This window comes from Typopeltis vanoorti, chromosome 8 (genome assembly GCF_054136105.1).
Source record: "Typopeltis vanoorti isolate ZY-2024b chromosome 8, IOZ_Tvanoo_1.0, whole genome shotgun sequence".
In the NCBI taxonomy this organism is placed as follows: domain Eukaryota; kingdom Metazoa; phylum Arthropoda; class Arachnida; order Uropygi; family Thelyphonidae; genus Typopeltis; species Typopeltis vanoorti.
The window spans coordinates 3,219,602-3,243,852 of record NC_143556.1 but is presented as its reverse complement, the minus strand read 5'-3'; the positions used below and the strand labels follow the sequence as shown (position 1 = coordinate 3,243,852).

Below are 24,251 nucleotides of genomic sequence, written 5' to 3'. Positions count from 1 at the left end.
TTGGCAATAGGATAAGTGTAAGCTGTTTACAAGTACAAAACACTTAAAATTTAGGAATTTCATGAATTTGTATAATAAGCTTTTATATTTTATATATAATCTGTATTAAGTGTGAACCAGTTATAGAGATCCATGTAAGCTGGCAAATCCATTTGATAAAGCCAGTCTCTAGTACTAAATTAGCAAGGCCTATGAGTCAGGGTTCAAGGGTCACTTTTGCTGTCCTGCATTATGGAAAAGAAGGGAGGGAGAGAAGTATTGGAAAAGGAAACCTAAGCATCTTCCAAGAAAGGAAGGCAGACACACGTGCGAAAAAAAAAATAGAGGGAGCTAAGGTGATCGACGTTAGCACACATGACCGCGTTGGCGTGAATTGCGAAGTTCGAGATTTGCCGAGAGGAAAGAGTTAAACAAAAAGGCCTTGCAAGCACGATTCCAGATCTTTTTTTCCTGGATTCCTGGTTCCTCCTCTCTTGGAGAGCAGTCAAGCTCGTCGTCGTCGGGGGGGAAGTTCCTGGCTTATCGCGGAAGGCATTTGGATCGTCTGTCGTAGCATTGGTATTGGGCCAAGCTATATCCGTGCACTGAATAGCTGAGCGACGTCGTGTGACGGACAAACCAAATTGATGCCATTCCAATCAAGGCGATGTCACCTTGCCAATCCCCCGGTTTCTCGCAGAGATTCTACTCACACAGATCTACGGAAGATATCCTCTAAAGCGACTATATTGAAGGCCTTGATGACCAGACAAGGCAGGAACAAGCTTTAAGAATTCAAGGACAGACATTGTAATGTAGACTTTTGGAATACTAATTCCAGTTATAGAAGAGTGTGAATTCCTTGTGAGGACATTTGTATTGGACTGAACTTAAGGGACTGTAAGAGTAACCTACAACTAGGCATAGGTCCGAAACAGTGTTAAGATTTGTTAGCCCACAAGGCCGAGTAGATATCTGATTATGTTAAACTTAATGTGTAAATTGTGCTATTGTGTTAACTGATGGCCACGTGTATCAGAATGGCATGATGATGACCTATGAATTTTATACTTTATGATTGAATTAGTGTTATTTGCAATTTAGTATGTGTGATTAGTACAAATTAATTAGAGCCCCTGAACTAAATTGAGTGCTACCATATTAACCTGCTTGAATTGTATTATTATGTATCACCTTAAAGCTCATTAAATTGTTTCATTCATGTACTTGCCTGATTTGCTTATGCTATATGAATGCAAAACTACCGCTCATAAAATCATCAACGAACTAAGCGGGATAAACCCATGAGTATAAATATGTTAAGCGAGCCAAGACTGTGAGAAAGAAATAAGCAAGCAGAGGAATAAGATTAATCTTGATCAAATTATCATTGTCTCTCTGAAGGGGTCACCCTGAGCAAGAATCCTTTCTTTCCTAGGTATTAGCTGGCACAGCAAAATAAATAAATGTGTTAATACTTATAGGGTGAACTCCATCAGATTGTTGTGTGATAAATTGACGTTTAGAGCATAGAGAGGCCAATAAGACTGCAGAGATCCTAAGAAATATATTAATTTGATAAGAGACAAAAGAGTTACGTACATATGTGAGAGAGAAAGGAAAAATAAGTAAAGATTAGTGGTGAGCTTGCTATAAGTATACGGGGATAGGATATAAGGAACATTATAACAGTATGTGATATAATTACTCAACTGCTGAAATTTACACTAGATCTTTGCAAAAGACAGAAACTTTCCTCTGCAAGTCCCTTTCTTGTGTTAAGAGATAATTATTATTATTATTATGACACCTCCAGGGAGTCCAAAGACTTCTCGAGGGAGGGCAAACACTCCACAACTCTCCCTCTCCACCAATTTCAACTAAACCACCACTACACCAACGACATAAACCGCCGACAACCACCACTAGTATTTCCACATACAATCACAAACATCCATGCCCATGGCAGGATTCGAACCCACAGCCTTTTGGCTGGAGAGCAGATACACTAACCACTCAGCCAACCAGGTTGACTGATTATTACAGCAAAAAAGTTCTTTGAACATGTACATACAAGAAGTTTATTAATAAATTATAAAATCAGATATTTCAATCTGAAATTTACAGATCATCTTTAAGAGAAATGACAATTCAAAAAGGAAAATAACAATGATGGATTTCAAAAAATATGAGCTAGCTACATGCTAAAGTAGAACAGTACTGTATACTACTAATAATAAATTAATGTTTGCCAATAATGTTTTATCAAATAATAAGGATCAGGATTTCCCAATGGTGCCTAAGGGTCAAAGCTGAATAACTGAGAGGAGACCCCCACATAGCCTTTAACACATTCATTGCCAATCACGCGATATCGCGCGATGTGAGTTCTCACCAAACGGCCGATCCCGCGTTATCGCGCTGACGTCGCTAACTAAATAAAAAAATAATAAAAATTTGGCCACCACACGAAATTCCAATTTTCAGCTTGGCAATGAAAGTGTTAAAGAAATGCGGAGAACCGACCAGGGCTTCCGACTTAATGTCCAATCCTCCCCTTCTCGTGGTGCACCCTGTTGGGTATCTACCTGAATACTGAACGAATGAGGATGGGCTGGCAATTTGGGATTTAGCTGAACAAACTGTATTCTTATTGGCTTAAACCAATATAGAAAATGATGGTACAACATGACAAAATTTCATGCCAGCTGGAGCGTCGCCCTGTTAAACAAGCGGCCCGTTGTTTTTGCCAGGGAACCAGGACGAACAGCAAAAAGTCAGCTACGGTGCTATCAACATAAGAAGCCTGAATGGCAAAGAAATGGAGCTAGCTGAAGAATTAGATAAGTACCAGATCGACATAACTGAAACAAAAAAGACAAAAACTGGTGAGATCTTTCTAAGCAATAAATACAAAATGTTATATTCAGGCAATGACAATCAAGGAAAGGAAGGAGTAGCCATAGTATTCAACACAAAATACAAGACTAATCTTTTTGAATGCAGGCAGTCTCAAGTAGAGTGATGTGGGCAAAAATGAGAATCGGGAACTGGACAATGAGACTTATTTGTGCCTACGGTCCCACAGAAGGTTCTACTAAGGTAGAAGTGGAGGAATTTTTTGATGCTTTAGAAAAAGCAACTGACATAATGAAAAAGGAAAAGTTAGTCCTTGTTGAGGATCTAAATAGCACAATAGCACAATATGATTGTCAGACATACAAAAATATTTGGAGAAAAGAGCAAAGCTAATAATAATGGCAAATACCTGTTGGATGTCTGCTCAGGACATGGACTGGTTATTACTTACACCATGTTCCAACATAAAAATGTACACAAATTCACATGGAGAGAAGAGGTAAGGAATAAGAAAAGTCTCATTGACTATGTTATTGTTGATAGTGATGTTTTCTCCCTGGTGCAGGACACCAGTGTACAGAGGATTTGAAATTGGAAGCGATCACTATTTAGTCTTGAGCAGGATAAAATTAAATTTCATATTGAAAAGAATAACATATAAGAAAGTTTTAAAGCGAATAAAAGTTGAGCAGCTCTCAGATGTGAACTGTAGACTAAAATACACAAAGATTATTGAAAAAAAAATGAAAAAGATTGAGAACAGGAACCAAACCATGGAGATTCAGTGGCAAGCCTTGAAGAAAACCCTGATTGATTCAGCCAGAGAGGCATGTGGTGAGATTGTCTTCAAGGATAGAAAAATCAGAACTCCATGGTGGACTCAAGAAGTTAAAGCAGCAGTGAAGGAAAAGAAGAAAGCATTTCCTGGCAAATAAGTCAGCTTGTGCTCTTAGAGAATACAGAGACAGTGTGAAAGCTAAACACTGTGTAAAACTAGCTAAACAAAAGTCATGGGAGGACTTTGGCAAGAGCATAGAAAATAAATATCAAGAAGGTAGTAAGATATTCTGGTGTTGAAGAAGCTTAAAAATGGAGGAAAGAGTGCTGTAAAAGGAATTAGAGATGATAAAGGTGACATGAAAACAGGAGAAAAAAGATATCCTTGAAGAATGGAGTAATTACTTTGAAAAATTGCTAAACGAAAAAAGCAGTGATAGCACACTGGTAAAAAAAAAAAACACTCAACAGGCATACAGTCAGGAATACATATCCATACTTGAAGTAGAAAGAGCCATTAAAGGCTTGAAATGTGGAAAGGCAGCAGGAGTAGATGATATTCGACCAAAAATGCTGAAATATGGTGGTATAAAAGTCTTACAGTGGCTGCACTGCATAGTTCAGAAATCCTGGACAGAGGGCTGAATTCCCGATGATTGGAGTAGAGCTCTAAGAGTAACCATATATAAAAAGGGAAATAAAACTGAATGTGAGAATTACAAAGGTATTCCCCTACTGAGTGTTCCTGGCAAGATCTATGCAAGTATACTTGAGAAACGGTTGAGAAGAATTGTGGAAGAAAAGCTTGGTGAAGAACAATCTGGATTCAGGCCAAATAGAGGCTGTCAGGATCAGATCTTCACTTTACGACAAATAGTCGAGAAAGCATGGAAATATAACAAAGATCTGTATTTAAGTTTTGTCGATCTGGAAAAGGCATATGACAAGATGCCAAGAGAGAAGCTATTCAATACGCTACAGTTATATGGTGTTGATGGGGCATTATATCAAGCAATACTTAGCCTTTATTTGAGTTGTAAGTCAGCAGTTAGAATTGAAGGAAGTAGAGGAAGATGGTTTAATGTTAAATCTGGTGCAGACTAGGATACAAGGATGTACATTATCCCCTCTGTTATTCGTTATTTGTTTCCAATATAAGATCCGATAATGATGGAGTCTTGACAAATAACAGACTGATTTGGAGGAAAATTGTAGATAGGAGGTTAGTAATGATGTAAATTTTTTATGTAGTACTATACAGGATACTGTACACCCCTTGGGGGTACATGTCAGGAATTTGATGATGAGGTTTTCCCAATGCCCATTTTTTGATACAAATGTTGTGCAGAATCTAGTACGTAGTAAACTATGAAAGTAAGTTTATAATAAACTGAAGTTGTCAATATATCATATAGAGAATGAGAGAGGAAGTCTAGCAAAGACATTTTTCTGTTCTTTTCTTTCTTCATGGTGCAATTTATATGACACAAGTTGTTGATTTTAGTTAAGAATGATGATAGAGCATCTTCAGGATGTGGCGAAATGGTGACATCATCCACATAGCATACTCAGAAAATAAAAATACACAAGGTGGGAAGAAAGGGAGAAAAGACTTCCCACAGGTGATGACTTCGATCTGCTTGTAGTTTAAAAAACAAAGTAGCCTGAATGTACAATAAAATCAATTTGACTGGGGAAGATACTTGTGATAAAACTGAAGAGTTACTGAAAGTAACTATACACTAGTAGTTCAAGACTACATTGTAAATGGTCATGATATTCATGGAATGGGAATAGGCAATAAGTGCGCCTAAGAGCTGTGATAGGAACCTTGTGAAGTAGTAGGCAGGGGAGTCGATGGTGGGTGTAAGAAGGACACCTTCTTTATGGATTTTCTGCAGGTTTTAGAAACAAGGGGCTCTACCAGAATTATGCTCCAACTATTGGTAAGGTAGTTTTATTGCATAAGGCATATAGCCTCTGAAATCCATTGTTGTTATTCAATCTTATTGAAGTGTCAGTTCAATATCAGTTCAATAAATGTGGCTAAACGTTCTACTCAACGTGCTTATAATAAACTAAGTCAACATCTTAACCGTAAATATGAATCTCTTTCGTCTAGACAATCCAAGCCCTTCAATAACTCCAGATAATTGGATTGTAAATATATCCGGACGTCCTTTGACTGAAAGCGAAATCCTCATCCTGTCAAAAGGAAATGATTTTTCTATTGTTCCAAATAAGATACCATATCTAGATTTCCTAGATAACATTGAAAGGAATCTCAATCATCTAACTAGTGATGAAGCTAATGCTCTTCGCCTAGAAGTCGCTTCTTCTCTACTTAAGGCCAAACTTCCTCCTTCCAACATATCTCCTTCTGAAATGAAATCTTTACAGTCCTTGAGAAAAAATAATCACCTCATTATCACCAAAGCTGACAAGGGAAAAGCAACAGTAGTTATGGACTCAGCAAATTACAGAAGAAAACTTTCTCTTTTGCTTCGAGATCGCTCCACATATCAAGAAATTGATTATAATCCGACCAACAGACAACTAAAGAAATTAAATTCTCTCTTAGATGAAGTCATCAGTTTAGATAAAGACACAATTGAAAGACTTAAAACTCATTTTGCAAGGCCTCCTAGATTTTATGGCCTTCCAAAAATCCATAAGATTGACTATCCTCTTCGTCCAATAGTAGATTGTATTGATTCTCCTACTTACCGTATAGCCAAATATCTAGCTAAATTATTGAAATCTTACATTGGCAACTCTAATTCTTTTTTAAAAAACTCCTCAGATTTCTTAGAAAAATTAAAAAATGTCTCATTACAACCTACAGATCTTATGGTTAGCTTTGATATAGAATCTTTATATACCAATGTACCTCTCAAGGAAACTTTAAAATTACTTGTCGACATCTTTCCTCAAGACATCATAAAACTATTCGATTTTGTAATACATTCTGGATATTTCGTATGTCAAAATAAATTTTACAGTAAAGTAGAAGGAACGGCCATGGGAAGTCCTCTTTCTCCTGCTTTAGCCAACTTTTATTTGGAACATTTAGAAAAAGTCCTCGTCTCATCTATTTTCCCTCAACCATCCTTTTGGGTAAGATATACAAATGACATCTTTACTATTTGGCCTAACAGCAAAAACTCTTTACTTTCTTTTTTAAACAGTATTAATTCCTTGCATCATCGTATAAAGTTTACTATGGAAATAGAAGAAAACAACCAGTTATCTTTTTTAGACGTTCTCCTCATCTGGTCACCTTCAAATATTCTTACAACTACGGTATACAGGAAACCAACGTTCACAGGTCGTTATACTCTTAAAGAATCAGCCCATCATCCTTGTCAAAAAACAGGAATTATAAAATGCCTCATCAGAAGAGCCAAAACTAATTGTTCTACTTTTGATTATCTACAGAAAGAACTTTCTACTATCCAACAACACATGAAACTCTATGGCTTTTCTAAAAAACGTACTCAACATCTTCTCAATTCTTATAATCCTCCACAAAACAACAAAGTTTCAATACATCGAGTGCCTATTCCTTATATCTCTGGTATTTCAGAACCTATCGCAAGAATTTTAAAGAAATATGATTTAATAACTACGTATTCACCTATTAACAAATTGTCTTCTCATTTTTCTTCGCCTAAAGACAAACGCTCAACTTTATCTCTTCCTGCAGTTTATCAAATTCCTTGCAACTGTGATCTTTTCCTATTTTAGACAGACTGGATATTTGAAAAAAGAATCCAAGAACATCAATCCTCCATTCTTCACAACAAACCTGAAAAATCTGGATTGGCTCAACACGGGATTGAAACTGACCACAGCATCTTTTGGTCCAGGACTCGCCTCTTACATAGATCCTGTTACAGGTTCGAACGTTTGTTCAAGGAAAGCATTTAGGCCTTACTCCATCGTCCCAACCTGAATCATAATGACTATATATCAATATCAAAAATCTGGGAAAGTCTAATCAAGATTACTCATTAATTTTTTTTTTTTTTTTTTCAATCATGTCTCTACTTCAAAATGTTCCGTTTTATACTTAATACTTAGTGATATAACATCACGCAGCATATTCTATTTTTAACGATCTATTGTTAGTATTCTAGCTTGTATTTTTTAAAATTGTTCTTGTAATACCACTGAAGATGGTCTGCTATTTCCAGACCGAAATATTTGGTTAATTAAATATCTTTGTGTTTACGTGCATTTATCATTCAGTCTTATGCCACAAGTATCCTTAAAACAGCAAATTAGTCTTTATTTGAGTTGTAAGTCAGCAATTAGAATTGAAGGAAGTACAGGAAGATGGTTTAATGTTAAATCTGGTGTGAGACAGGGATGTACATTATCCCCTCTGTTATTCATTATCTATATGGATCACATTATGAAGGAAAGTGGTATTAAACCTGATATCAAAATTGGAGATGTTAATGTCAGCTCTTTGCTTTTTGCAGATGATGTTATACTTCTAAATAAATCTGCTACAAGTCTGCAAGATTCTCTGACTAAATTGAATAACTGTTGTAATAGATATGGTATGAAGGTCAGCAATAAAAAGACAAAGACAATGAAAATAGGCAGAATCATTGAAAATGTCAACTGTGTTGTGAATGGAGAACCTGTGGAACAAGTGAAACATTTCAGCTACTTAGGCACAATTTTTACTGAAGATGGTAAATTAAATATAGAAATAGATAACAGAATCAGCAAAGCTGGTATGGTGGGAAGTCAATTGAATAAATTCATATGGAATAAGAGAAAAATTAGTCGGAACACTAAATTAGCTGTATACAAGACAGTGTTCAAACCATTTTTAACTTATGGATCTGAGAATTGGGTCAGAAGTAAAACACTTGACCAAAGACTAGAGAAAGCAGATACGAGAGTCCTGAGAAAGATTAGAGGTGTGAACAGATGGCATCGATGGCAATATCATATTGAAAACGAGGATATTAGGAAAGAACTTGACATTGTCAGCATCCAGGAATGCGTTAGCAGAGCTAATCTCAGGTAGTATAGTCACTTAAACAGAATGGGCGAAGAAAGATTAGCAAAACAAGTGTTCTCCGCCAGGTTGGCTGGAAAACGACCCAGAGGAATTGGATTTCAGTGGAACTAGATTCCCATGTGTAGGGTTACATGAAAAAGTGCATAAAGGTACACTGAAGGTAGAAGGGATGTGAAGCTAATTCCATGACATTTCAATGCCGTAAGAGGTATTAATGATGCCACATGTTCTCGTAAGGTACTTTCTGTAGTCAAATGAATCTGGGGAAATCTAAACGATGCAATCATTTTGGACAGTTATTAAAGTGAACTCAACATAGTGTAATCTTTTAAACATTATTAATAAATAAAGTTGGTTCATGTTTCAAATACTGATAACTCTAACTTCTAAGAATCAGATCTATGTTACTATGCCATTTATAGTTGCCTATGTTACTATGCCATTTATGGTTGCCAATGGTCATCATTAAGTCCATTCCTGTTTAATATTGTGATGGAGGTGGTGACGGAGGAGGTGAGAGAAGACACACCTTGGACTATGTTGTATGCAGATGACATCGTGCTGTGTGCAGAATCAAGAGAAGAAGTGGCAGCTAAACTGCAAAGTTGGAGGAAAGTACTGGAAGAGAGAGGTATGAGACTAAGCAGAAGTAAGACAGAGTATATGTTTTGCAAAGTGGATGGCAGCCAAGAGACAGATCTGGAGCTGGAAGGAAATGTCTTCAGGAAGGTCAGTAAATTTAGATACTTAAGTTCAACAATGAAAGAGGATAGTGAGGATGAGAAGGAAGTGGGTTACAGGATACAAACAGGATGGAGGAACTGGAGAGAGATGGCTTGAGTGCTATGCAATGAGGGTGCCGATCAATCTAAAAGGCAAAATCTACAGGACAGTAGTTAGACCAGCTATGACACATGCTATGGAAACTGTGGCCCTGAGGAAAAATAACATTGACAGGATGGAGGTAGCAGAGATGAGAATGCTTGGTGGATGTGCAGTGTGACCAGAAAGGATCGTCTGAGAAATGACTATGAACAGGGAACAGTAAAAGTAACAAACTTAGGAGCAAAGATACAGGAGGCAAGGTTATGATGAGGAGGGAGGAAGAGTATGTGGGAAGAAAGGTCATGTAGATGGATGTGCAGATGTGCAGGGGAGGAGGAAGTGTGGGCAGTCAAAGAAGAGATGGAGGGAGATGATGGAAGAGTACTTGAGGATGAAGAACTTGGATGTGGCTGCAGCCAAAGATAGGAGGTTGTGGAGGAGACTCACTACAAACAGCAACCCTACTTAAGTGGTAAAAGCTGCAAAAGAAGAAGAAGAATGGCCTCGGGAATAAAAACAAAGTACTGACAAAGTAACTGGAAACAACACTGCACTCTTATCACAGACAATGTTTAGGAATCGTATCAGTAATTTGTTATACCAAATAATTTGATAAGAGTGAATTTTCCTTTAGAATAACACTGTACCTATAGGACTTTGGTTGGAAGTTTTTTGGTAGTTTGTTATTGCATGCATTCCATTAAAAACAAAGGAGCACTAACAAGGAGTATACATACTGATAAGGAATCCTCACCAACTCGACTGCTGGCTACAGCAAGAATACCAGGAGAGTAAAATCTTTGAAACATAGATTCAGCTTGGCATGTATCAACCATAAAGAAAATTTCGTGATACCTGGTACAAAAAAAAAATCAGAAATTACTATGAAATTACAATGTAATGTAGTTGTAAAATCCATCTTATATGGCAAACTAATTTTTATAATTTAATGAATGAATAATAAACCTTAATTGTAAGTTTCAGTAAGGAAATACCATGAGTAGACATATTACTAACTATTATAATAATGGAATTAACTCACATCAATTATTCTTAATTCGTAGAATTTTCACCTGAGCATCGCAGACATCATCTACCTCAAGGGCTCACTTTAGTGAGTACGGGCATGGCAAACCCGAGGTACCTGATGCTGGACCATGCCTTACTTCATGTAATATATATCTGTTATATTATTCTGTAGACTGGTCCCTCTTCTTTCTTTGCTTCTTTCTTCTCTCCTTGCTTCTTCCCCCTGATGCTATTAGAGTATTCGAGGGCTAGGGGTGAGTCTTCCCTATCTTGCTAAGTCATTTCGTCTTATGCAGCCACCGAAGGAGGCAAGCTAGCCTCAATAGGTGCTGGTCCCAAGCCAGACAAGCGAGGGTTGATGTCAGGAAGGGCATCCGGTCGGGAAAACTTCAGTGCCAACTCAAACTATGATTATGAGTCAAAGAGAAAATGACATAAGGGCTAGGGTGTACCCCTTAAGAGACGTGCAGCCACATCGCCCTACAGCTGCGAGAAGTGGACGAGGGCTACTGCATCAAGGGCGGGTGCGGTTAAAGAAGCGAGCCCAGCAGGTGGAGAGGATGTTGCGAGTGGGAACACTGAATGTTGGAAACATGACTGGAAGGGGAAGAGAGGTGGCAGACATGATGAGGAAGTTGGACATTTTATGTGTGCAGGAGACAAGGTGGAAAGGCAAAGGAACTGGGAGATGGATATAAATTGTTCTACTCTGGAGCAAATAACGAGGGAAGAAATGGTGTAGGAATTGTGGTGTGTGGCAGAATGAAGGGTGAAGTACTGGATGTGGGTAGAAGGAACGACAGGATCATACGAATGAAATTGGGTCTTGGAGAAGAGCAGGTGGTCGTATTATGTGTATATGCCCTGCAAGTTGGTTGTACAGCAGAGGAAAAAGATGAGTTCTGGAACGTGTTAGATGAAGAAATGAGAGAATTGGAAGAAAATGAGATGGTGATTGTTGGAGGATACTTGAACAGGCACATAGGAAGACAGAATAGAGACTGTGAAAGGGTGCATGGTGGCCACGGAGTGGGAATGATGAACCAGGAAGGAGAGAGGGTTGTGTACTTTGCTGTAGCGTTTGATCTGGCAATTGTGAACTCGTTTTTCTACAAGAGGGAAGAACATTTGATAACATTTAGGAGTGGTAACAACAGCTCGCAAATTGACTACATTTTGACTAGAAGAAAACATCTTAAGGTTGCGAAAAATTGTAAAGTAATTCCAACAGATCAAGTAACACAACAACACCGACTGCTGTGCGCAAACTTTAAAATAAGATCGAAGATAAGAACTTCTGGATGCCATGGGATGAAGACAATTAAGTGGTTTCGCTTAAAAGAGGAGAGTGTGAGAAATCGTTTTAGGGAGAGGGTGTTAGAGAGGATTTCAGATGGACTGGAAAGTGTACAAGATTGGTGGAAACATAATTCAAAAGCAATCCTGAGCTGTGAAATTGAGGTGCTTGGTGAAACATTTGGTAAGATTAGAGAGCAGAAGGAGGGTTGGTGGCGGAATAATGATGTACAAGTGGCAGTGACAGCTAAGAGGAAGGCAAAGCAGAAGTGGGATGAGTCAAGAGTGGAAGAGGACAGAGAGGTGTACAAAGAGAGAAAGCAAGAAGCCAAGAGAGTTGTGGCACAAGCAAAGGCCATGGCATATCAAGATCTGTATGATCAATTAGAAACAAAGGAAGGACAGAGAAAAATTTACCAACTAGCGAAATGTAGAAATAAAGCAGCAAGGACATCTTACATGTGAGGCAGATCAAAGATGCTGAAGGAAGAGTATTATGGAGGGATGTGGACATAAGAAACAGATGGAAAATATACTTTGAGGGACTTTTGAATGAGGAAAATGCAAGGACTCACAGAGGAGATGGGCAGCCTTCTGAGGGGATGGTGCAGAACATCAGTAGAATGGAAGTGACGGAGGCCATGAAGAGGTATGGAAAATCGGTGGGCCCGACAGAATTCCAGTGGAGGCATGGAAGGCACTGGGGGAAGAGGGAATTGACCTGCTGTGGGAACTGTTTATGAAAGTTTGCCAACAGGAAAATATACCCTAGGAATGGAGGGAGAGTTACTCTTGTTCCCATCTACAAGGGTAAAGGGGATGCACAAGACTGTAAAAATTACAGAGGAATAAAGTTGATGTCCCACACAATGAAGATCCTAGAAAGGGTTCTTGATGGTAGATTGAGGAAGGAGGTGGAGATTGCAAAGGAACAATTTGAATTCATGCCTGGTAGATCAACAACAGATGCTATCTTTGGGTTATCACAGATAATGGAAAAATATCGAGAGATACAAAGGGAGCTACATCTGGTATTTATTGATCTTATGCTTTCTTGTTATGAGAAAGCATAACAAGTGTTCGGACCTATTTGGGACAGACAGAAAGTTTAAGTAACAGTTGGCTTGCATCAAGGGTCAGCATTAAGTCCGTTTCTGTTTAATACTGTGATGGAGGTGGTAACAGAGTAGGTGAGAGAAGATGTGCCTTGGACAATGTTGTATGCACATGACATCTTGCTGTGTGTAGATTCAAGAGAAGAAGCGGGAACTAAACTGGAAAGATGGAGAAAAGTACTGGAAGAGAGAGGTATGAGACTGAGCAGAAGTAAGACAGGGTATATGTGTTGCACAGTGGGCAGCAGACAGGAGACAGATCTGGAGCTGGAAGGAAATGTCATCAGGAAGGTGAGAGACTTCAAATACTTAGGTTCAACAGTGGAAGAAGATGGAGGAGCTGAGAAGGAAGTGGATGCAGGATACAAGCGGGTTGGAGGAACTGGAGAGAGATGGATAGAGCATTATGCGATAAGAGGGTGCCGATCAATCTGAAAGGCAAAATTTATAGGACAGTAGTGAGGCCAGCTATGACATATGCTATAGAAACTGTGGCCCTGAGGAAAAATAACATCAGCAGGATGGAAGTAGAGAGATGAGAATGCTTAGGTGGATGTGCGGTGTGACCAGAAAGGATCATCTGAGAAATGACTATGTCAGGGGAACAGTGAAAGTTACGAACTTAGGAGCGAAAATACAGGAGGCAAGGTTGAGATGGTTTGGTCATGTGATGAGGAGGGAGGACGAATATGTGGGAAGAAGGGTCATGCAGATGGATGTGCAAGGAAGGCGGAAACGTGGGTGGCCAAAGAAGAGATGGAGGGAGCTGGTAGAAGAGGACTTGAAGATGAAGAACTTGGATGTGGTGACAGCCCAAGACAGGAAGGTGTGGAGGAGACTCATTATAAACAGTGACCCCACTTAAGTGGGAGAAGCTGTAGAAGAAGAAGAAGAATTGCAGACATCATCAGTACAGGTACAAGGCTAATTATACAATAACTATTATATTCACAAGGTGCCACCTAAGTAGTTAAGGTTAAATTTCCTAAATTTATTTAATTAAAATTATTTTTTTTATATTTTTTTTATTTTTACAATTAAATATATATATATATATGTGACTGTATACAATTATATGTTAGGAAAGATTTGTGCTTTTATATTTGATAGTACTTTATAAAGTACTATCTCCCACAAGGGGGAAAGACGTAGACCATCAGATCTGTTGGTCTACGTCTAAATCAAAGGGACAGCAATGGGTAATCCAATATCTCCTGCTATTGCCAACTACTTCATGGAGCATTTCGAACAGCACATCTTTGATAACATTACACCCAGACCTAATATTTGGTTCAGATATGTGGAAGACATTTTTGCCATATGGAAGGGTATCTCAGAAGAACTACAACAGTTTCTCTAAAAAAAAAATTAATGCACTTCATCCAAGGATCCAGTTCACCCTAAAAGTAGAAGTAAATAAGCAGTTAGCCTTTCTAGACCTCTTGATTCTTCGCCAACCAGATGGTTATCTACAATTCACAATCTACAGGAAACAGACTCATACAGGCCAGTACATCCATGCTGAATCACATCACCATCCCAGTCAAAAGGCAGATACTATAAAAACACTAGTTCATAGAGCCAACTCCTTTTGTTCTTCAGAAGAACTTTTACAAAAAGAATTACAGTATATTAATTCCTCCTTCATATCCAATGGCTATAAGAAGTCCTTCATAAAAAGAGCTTTAAGTAGTCGTGCTCCAGCATCCTCTTCAAGTACAGAAGAACCTACACATATACTTATCCCCAATGTACAAGAGGTTAGTGAACGCATAGCTAAGGTGCTAAAACCACTAAATATCTGTGGCTTTTCGACCCGTCAGATAAATCTCCACATTCCTAATGTCTCTAAAGGACAAGCTCCCACATCTCAGCTATCCAGGTGTCTATTGGATTCCCTGTTCGTGAGGGTTATCATATTTCGGACAAACACGAAGATCTGCGAAGGTCTGGTTACAAGAACACCAGTCGTATATCCAGTACCTTGAACCCAAACAGTTTGGAATTGCAGAACATGCCATCAACACCAGACACAGAGTTAAGTGGAACAAGACAAAAGTCATTCACAAAAGTCGATTCCTAATGGAACAGATATATACAAAGAAACATTACTTCACTCTCCTAACCTAAACAGATCCGATGGTCTACATCTTTCCCAATTGTGAGAAATAGTACTTTATAAAGCAGCAAATCTTTCCTAACATATAATTGTATACACACATATATATATTTAATTATTAAAAAAAATATATATTATAATTGAATAATTAAATAACCAATACTTAAATTAAGGGGATATTAAATCCCACATAGTTTTAAAACCGAATAAGAAACTCAAAGATTGGAATCAGAGAGTTTCTTGCCGAATATAGTAAACTATAAAGTATCGGCGACACTAGCGTTAGCCAATGCAAGTGATCCTAGTACGTAGTACAATACCGGACAACTCGTTGCAAAGGTGGGGGAAGTTCAGATCGCTATTCTTAGGTATTTTCCATAATGTAAAAACACATTTCCTAGGAAATGTATGCTGTTATTACATTATGGAGGGAGGTCACTACCCAGACCGGTTTCAGCCTTTTTTGAGGCTTCATCAGTGAGTAGCAAGACCTAATACCAAAGTGAATAGCGAAAAGAACTTATATACTCTGCGAACGAGTTTTCCAAACATGTGCAACCATTAAGTCACTTAAGAATAAAGAGCTAATAAGCTTCATCTCGGCAATGAAAACATTACTTAAATTAAGGGGATATTAAATCCCACATAGTTTTAAAACCGAATAAGAAACTCAAAGATTGGAATCAGAGAGTTTCTTGCCGAATATAGTAAACTATAAAGTATTGGCGACACTAGCGTTAGCCAATGCAAGTGATCCTAGTACGTAGTACAATACCGGACAACTCGTTGCAAAGGTGGGGGAAGTTCAGATCACCATTCTTAGGTATTTTCCATAATGTAAAAACACATTTCCTAGGAAATGTATGCTGTTATTACATGCTGTTTAAGTAATGTTTTCATTGCCGAAATGAAGCTTATTAGCTCTTTATTCTTAAGTAACTTAATGGTTGCATCTGTTTGGAAAACTCGTTCGCAGAGTATATAAGTTCTTTTCGCTATTCACTTTGGTATTACGTCTAGCTACTCACTGATGAAGCCTCAAAAAAGGCTGAAACCGGTCTGGGTAGTGACCTCCCTCCATAATGTAATAACAGCATACATTTCCTAGGAAATGTGTTTTTACATTATGGAAAATACCTAAGAATAGCGATCTGAGCTTCCCCCACCTTTGCAACGAGTTGTCCGGTATTGTACTACGTACTAGGATCACCTGCATTGGCTAACGCTAGTGTCGCCGATACTTTATAGTTTACTATATTCGGCAAGAAACTCTCCGATTCCAATCTTTGAGTTTCTTATTCGGTTTTAAAACTATGTGGGATTTAATATCCCCTTAATTTAAGTAATGTTTTCATTGCCGAAATGAAGCTTATTAGCTCTTTATTCTTAAATAACCAAATTTAAATAATTAAAACAATAATAATAATTAAATAAATTTAGGAAATTTAACCTTAGCTACTTAGGTGGCACTTTGTGAATATAACAGTTATTGTTTAATTAGCCTTGTACCTGTACCGATGATGCCTGTGAAACTCAGGTGAAAATTCTACGAATAAAGAATAATTAACGTGAGTTAATTCTGTTATTATAATAGTTATTAATATGTCTACTCATGGTATTTCCTTACTGAAACTTATATCGAGACTTCACGGAGAGTCTACTTCCAAACGATGTGCCAGATACGGTAAAGTATTAGTTAAGAAAGCGAATTGCTTTAACGGAATAATATTCCTAAGGCAATGTAAGTTGGCTCAGGTTATTCCTACCTGCTGTAAACTAAAAGAAGTTTTTAAGTCTAAAAGCCCATCGGATTTATTTAAAGGCCAGTAGGTCACTGTTAAATTGTCAGCTACAAGAAGCAAAGAAATCTCTTGCCCTTCTGAACAAAGAAATAATAGATATCAAGAACGCTATAGAACCAGTATTAGAGACTGAAAATTTCAACACCGTTTTACGCATTTCATCGACGTCATACCAAAAGATTTTAAATGTTTCCCATGACAGATTGAAACGCAAGTTTGATTCACTGGTGAGTCACCCCAAATCTAGCAATACTGTCATTGATACAGATAGAGTAGTGATCAACATATCAGGTTGCCCACTGATGACAGACAGTACACATTTCGTTCTGTAAAAACGGCATAATTTTGCTGCTGCTCTGAATAAAGTACCCATAATAGACTTTTTGCATAGTATAGACCAAAGTATTTGATCCTTACCCCAAAAAACAGCTAACAGGACAAGATTCGAGTGTGCAAAAATTCTTTTTAATGCTAAGCCTCCGTGGCCAAACCTATCATATGCTGGACAAAAAGCACTGAAATCTCTAAAAAATAACAAGAACCTAATTATTACGAAAGCTGACAAAGGGAAGGCTGTAGTCATCCAAGACAGAAGAGAATACGAGAAAAAAATATCACTGTTACTCCATGACTATTCGACTTATAGGCCCCCCCCCTCACTTCAGATCCTACCGGTAGTCAAATAAAAAAGCTTAATGCCCTTATAGAAAAAATATCGATATGGGATGAAGATAAAAAGAAAACCCTAAAGACCTCCTTCGGGAGTCGGGAATAAGCCAGGAATTCCATTAAGACCGATTGTAGAGTGTATAGGTTATCCCACTTACAAAATATCAAAATTTCTGTCAAATTTACTCACTTCTTCAACTAGAAAAACTGCTACCTATATAAAAAATTCTGTGGACTTCAAAAATAAAATTTCCGATCTGTATCTAGACAATTCGGAGATTATGATTAGTCTAGATGTTGTTTCCCTATTTACGAATGTTCCGTTGGAGGACAACATAGAATTACCACACCAAGAATTTCCTGCAGACATTGTCAAATTGTATGACTTTTTAATAAAGTCCAGTTATATTTCCTTCAAAAACCAGTTATACCAACAAATCGAAGGGACAGCAATGGGTAATCCAACATCTCCTGCTATTGCCAACTACTTCATGGAGCATTTCGAACAATGTATCTTTGACAACATTACACCCAGACCTAATATTTGGTTCAGGTATGTGAACGACATTTTTGCCATATGGAAGGCCACCTCAGAAGAACTACAACAGTTCCTCTCAAAAATTAATGCACTTCATCCAAGGGTCCAGTTCACCCTAGAAGTAGAAGTAAATAAGCAGTTAGCCTTTCTAGACATCTTGATTCCTCTCCAACCAGATGGTCATCTACAATTCACAGTCTATAGGAAAGAGACTCATACAGACCAGTACACCCATGCTGAATAACATCACCATCCCAGTCAAAAGGCAGATACTATAAAAACACTAGTTCATAGAGCCCACTCCTTTTGTTCTTCAGAAGAACTTTTACAAAAAAGAATTACAGTATATTAATTCCGCCTTCATATCCAATGGCTATAAGTCCTTCATAAAAAGAGCGTTACGTAGTTGTGCTCGAGCATCCACTTCAAATACAGAAGAACCTACACGTATACCTATCCCCTATGTACAAGGGGTTAGTGAATGCATAGCTAAGGTGCTAAAACCACTAATTATATCTGTGTGGCTTTTCGACACGTCAGAAAAATCTCCACTTTCCTAATGTCTCCAAAGGACAAGCTCCCACATCTCAGCTATCCAGGTGTCTACCAGATTCCCGGTTCGTGTGGGTTACCATATTTCGAACAAACACGAAGATCTGCAAAGGTCTGGTTACAAGAACACCAGTAGTATATCCAGTACCTTGAACACGAACAGTCTGGTTGCAGAACATGCCATCAACACCAGACACAGAGTTAAGTGGAACAAACAAAAGTCATTTACAAAAGTTTGTTTTCCAAATGGAATAGCTATACAAAGAAACATGTGAAACATTACTTCACTCTCCTAACCTAAACAGATTTGATGGTCTACGTCTTTCCCCCTTGTGGGAGATAGTACTTTATAAAGTACTATCAAATACAAAAGCAGCAAATCTTTCCTAACATATAATTGTATACACACATATATATATATTTAATTATAAAAATATAAAAAATTATTATAATTGAATAATTAAATAGTTATTTAATAATTAAATAACTCATCATCATCAAATTCCTGCCATGTACCCTCAAGGGGTGTACAGGATATGATAGCACTACATGAAAAAAATTACATCATTACTAACTTCCTATCTACAATTTTTCTCCAAATCAGTCTGTTACTTGTCAAGACTCCAACATTATCAGATCTTATATTTCTATCGTCTAAGGCACTTTGTACCGTATCAATCCACCTATATCTTGGTCTTCCTCTGGGTCATTTTGCTGCCAACCTGGCAGAGAACACTTGTTTTGCTAATTTTTCTTAACCAATTCTGTTTAAATGACCATACCACCTCAGATTAGCTCTGCTAACGCATTCCTGGATGCTCACAATGTCAAGTTCTTTCCTAGTATCCTTGTTTTTAATATGACATTGCCATTGATGCCATCTATTCACGCCTATAATCTTTCTGAGGACTCTCATATCTGCAGTCTCTAGTCATTGGTCAAGTGTTTTTCTTCTGACCCAGCTCTCAGATCCATAAGTTAAAACTGGTTTGAATACTGTCTTGTATACAGCTAATTTAGTATTCCGACTAATTTCTCTCTAATTCCATATAAATTTATTCAATTGATTCCCCACCATACCAGCTTTGCTGATTCTGTGTCTATTTCTATATTTAATTTACCATCTTCAGTAAAAATTGTGCCTAAGTAGCTGAAATGTTTTACTTGTTCCACAGGTTCTCCATTCACAACACAGTTGACATTTTCAATGATTCTGCCTATTTTCATTGTCTTTGTCTTTTTATTGATGACCTTCATACCATATCTATTACAACAGCTATTCAATTTAGTCAGAGAATCTTGCAAACTTGTAGCGGATTTATTTAGAAGTATAACATCATCTGCACAAAGCAAAGAGCTGACATTAACATCTCCAAATCTGTTATCATGTTTAATACCACTTTCCTTCATAATGTGATCCACATAGATAATGAATAACAGAGGGGATAATGTACATCATTGTCTCCCACCAGATTTAACATTAAACCATCTTCCTGTACTTCCTTCAATTCTAACTGCTGACTTACAACTCAAATAAAGACTAAGTATTGCTTGATATAATGCCCCATTGACACCATATAACTGCAGCGTATTGAATAGCTTCTCTCTTGGCACCTTGTCATATGCCATTTCCAAATCGACAAAACCTAAATACAGATCTTTGTTATATTCCCATGCTTTCTCAACTATTTGTTGTAAAGTGAAAATCTGATCCTGACAGCCTCTATTTGGCCTGAATCCAGCTTGTTCTTCACCAAGCTTTTCTTCCACAATTCTTCTCAACCGTTTCTCAAGTATACTTGCATAGATCTTGCCAGGAACACTCAGTAGGGAAATACCTCTGTAATTCTCACATTCAGTTTTATTTCCCTTTTTATATATGGGTACTATTGAGAGCTCTACTCCAATCATCAGGAATTGGACCCTCTGTCCAGGCTTTCTGAACTATGCAGTGCAGCCACTGTAAGACTCTTATACCACCATACTTCAGCATTTCTGGTCGAATATCATCTACTCCTGCCTTTCCACATTTCAAGCCTCTCATGGCTTTTTCTACTTTAAGTATAGATATGTATTCCTGACTGCATGCCTGGTCAGTGTTTTTTTACCACTATGCCGTCATCACTGCTTGTTTCATTTAGCAGTTTTTCAAAGTAATTACTCCATACTTCAAGGATATCTTTTTCTCTCATTTTCATGTCACCTTTATCATCTCTAACTCCTTTTACAGTACTCTTTACTCCATTCCTAAGCTTCTTCAACAACCTCCAGAATATTTTGCCACCTTCTTGATATTTATTTTCTATATTCTTGCCAAAGTCATCCCATGACTTTTGTTTAGCTAGTTTTACACAGTGTTTAGCAATCTTGCATTTGTCTCTATATTCTCTAAGAGCACAAGCTGATTTATTTGACAGGAACTTTTGATATACTTTCTTCTTTTCCTTCACTGCCTCTTTAACTTCCTTAAACAAATCAGAAATCCAGGGAGTTCTGATTTTTTTTATACTTGCAGACAACCTCACCACATACCTCTCTGGCAGAATCAATCAATGTTTTCAAGGCTCGCCACTGAATCTCCAAGGTTTGATTCCTGTTCTCAAACTCTTTCATTTTTTTTTTTCTTCAATAATCTTTGTGTATTTTAATCTACAGTTCATATCTGAGAGCTGCTCAACTTTTATCTCAATATTCTGCTCAACAAAATAACTAAATAATTAAATTTAAATAATTAAAATAAGGGGTGCTTAATGGTCAAAGCTGTATAACTGAGAGGAGACCTCCACATAGCCTTTAAAGGAATGCGGAGAACCAAGCAGGGCTTCTGAATAATGTCCAATCCTCACCTTCTCGTGGTGCACCCTGTTGGGTATCTACTTGGATACTGAACGAATGAGGATGGGCTGGCAATTTGGGATTTAGCCGACCAAATTGTATTCTTACTGGTTAAACCAAAATAAAAAATGATGGTACAACATGACAAAATTTCATGCCGGCTGGGGCGTCGCCCGGTTAAACAAGGCCCCCGTTGTTTTCGCCAGGGAACCAGGGCGAACAGCGAAAAGTCAGCTAGTGGAACAAATCTGAAATCTGAAAACAAACCCCAACTCAACGTCACCAGAGTTAAAGATCGGTACTATCAACGTAAATAGCCTGAATGGCAAACAAATAGAGCTAGCTGAGGAATTAGATAAGTACCAGATCGACATAATAGGGGTGACTGAAACAAAAAAGACCAAAACTGGTGAGATCTTCCTGAGCAATAAATACAAAATGTTATATTCAGGCAATGACAATCAAGGAAAAGAAGGAGTAGCCATAGTATTCAACACAAAATACAAGACTAATCTTCTTGAATGCAGGCAGTCTCAAGTAGAGTGATGTGGGCAAAAATGAGAATCAGGAACTGGACAATGAGACTTATTTGTGCCTATGGTCCCACAGAAGGTTCTACTAAGGTAGAAGTAGAGGAATTTTTTGAGGCTTTAGAAAAAGCAACTGACACAATGAAAAATGAAAAGTTGGTCCTTGTTGAGGATCTAAATAGCAGAGCAGGAAATGATTGTGAGACATACTAAAATATTTTGGGAAAATTTGGAGAAAAGAGCAAAGCTAATAATAATGGCAAATATCTGTTGGATTTCTGCTCAGGACATGGACTGGTTATTACTAACACCATGTTCCAATATAAAAATGTGTACAAATTCACATGGAGAGAAGAGGCTAGAAATAAGAAAAGTCTCACTGACTATGTTATTGTTGATAGTGATGTTTTCTCCATGGTGCAGGACACCAGAGTGTACAGAGGATTTGAAATTGGAAGTGATCACTATTTAGTCTTGAGCAGGATAAAATTGAATTTCATATTGAAAAGAATAAAATGTAAGAAAGTTTTAAAGCGAATAAAAGTTGAGCAGCCCTCAGGTGTGAACTGTAGACTAAAATACAGAAAGATCATTGAAAGAAAATGAAAGAGTTTGAGAACAGGATTCAAACCTTGGAGATTCAGTGGCAAACTCTGAAGAAAACATTGATTGATTCTGCCAGAGAGGCATGTGGTGAGGTTGTCTGTAAGGATAAAAAAATCAGAACTCCCTGGTGGACACAGGAAGTTAAAGAGGCAGTGAAGGAAAAGAAGAAAGCATATCAAAAGTTCCTGTCAAATAAGTCAGCTAGTGCTCTTAGAGAATACAGAGACAAATGCAAGAATGCTAAACACTGTGTAAAACTAGCTAAACAAAAGTCATGGGAAGACTTTGGCAAGAATATAGAAAATAAATATGAAGAAGGTGCCAAAATATTCTGAAGATTGTTGAAGAAACTTAGGAATGGAGGAAAGAGTGCTGTAAAAGGAGTTAGAGATGATAAAGGTGACATGAAAACGGGAGAAAAAGATATCCTTGAAGTATGGAGTAATTACTTTGAAAAACTGCTAAATGAAACAAGCAGTGATGACAGTACAGTGATAAAAAACACTGACCAGGCATGCAGTCAGGAATACATATCTATACTTGAAGTAGAAAAAGCCATCAAAGGCTTGAAATGTGGAAAGGCAATAGTAGATGATATTCGACCAGAAATGCTGACGTATGGTGGTATAAGAGTCTTACAGTGGCTGCACTGCATAGTTCAGAAAGCCTGGACAGAAGGAAAAATTCCCGATGATTGTAGTAGAGCTCTCATAGTACCCATATATAAAAAGGGAAATAAAACTGAAAGTGAGAATTACAGAGGTATATCCCTACTGAGTGTTCTTGATTATACTTGCATAAATCTTATTGAGAAACGGTTGAGTAGAATTGTGGAAGAAAAGCTTGGTGAAGAACAAGCTGGATTCAGGCCAAATAGAGGCTGTCAGGATTAGATCTTCACTTTACGACAAATAGTCGAGAAAGCATGGGAATATAACAAAGATCTGTATTTAAGTTTTGTCGATCTGGAAAAGGCATATGACAAGGTGCCAAGAGAGAAGCTATTCAATACACTGCAGTTATATGGTGTCAATGGGGCATTATATCAAGCAATACTTAGTCTTTATTTGAGTTGTAAGTCAGCAGTTAGAATTGAAGGAAGTACAGGAAGATGGTTTAATGTTAAATCTGGTGTGAGACAAGGATGTACATTATCCCCTCTGTTATTCATTATCTATATGGATCACATTATGAAGGAAAGTGGTATTAAACATGATATCAAAATTGGAGATGTTAATGTCAGCTCTTTGCTTTATGCGGATGATGTTATACTTCTAAATAAATCCGCTACAAGTCTGCAAGATTCTCTGAATAAATTGAATAGCTGTTGTAATAGATATGGTATGAAGGTCAGTAATAAAAAGACAAAGATAATGAAAATAGGCAGAATCATTGAAAATGTCAACTGTATAGTGAATGGAGAACCTATGGAACAAGTAAAACATTTGATCTATTTAGGCATGATTTTTACTGAAAATTGTAAATTAAACATGGAAATAGACAACAGAATCAGCAAAGCTGGTATGGTGGGAAGTCAATTGAATAAATTCATATCAAATAAGAGAGAAATTAGTCGGAACACTAAATTAGCTATATACAAGACAGTATTCAAGCCAATTTTAACTTATGGATCTGAGAGCTGGGTCAGAAGTAAAACACTTGACCAAAGACTAGAGACC

General features: G+C 37.5%; 1 protein-coding gene across 1 annotated transcript in view; it reads right to left on the bottom strand.

The window, feature by feature from the left end:
• LOC150103682 (GPI-anchor transamidase-like) overlaps positions 1-24,251 on the bottom strand; it is a 158,685-nt gene that overhangs the window by 19,023 nt on the left and 115,411 nt on the right. The window contains exon 6 of the mRNA XM_090396491.1: positions 10,219-10,336. Within this exon, the coding sequence (XP_090252617.1) occupies positions 10,219-10,336 (118 nt within the window). The remainder of the gene's footprint in view (positions 1-10,218; positions 10,337-24,251) is intronic.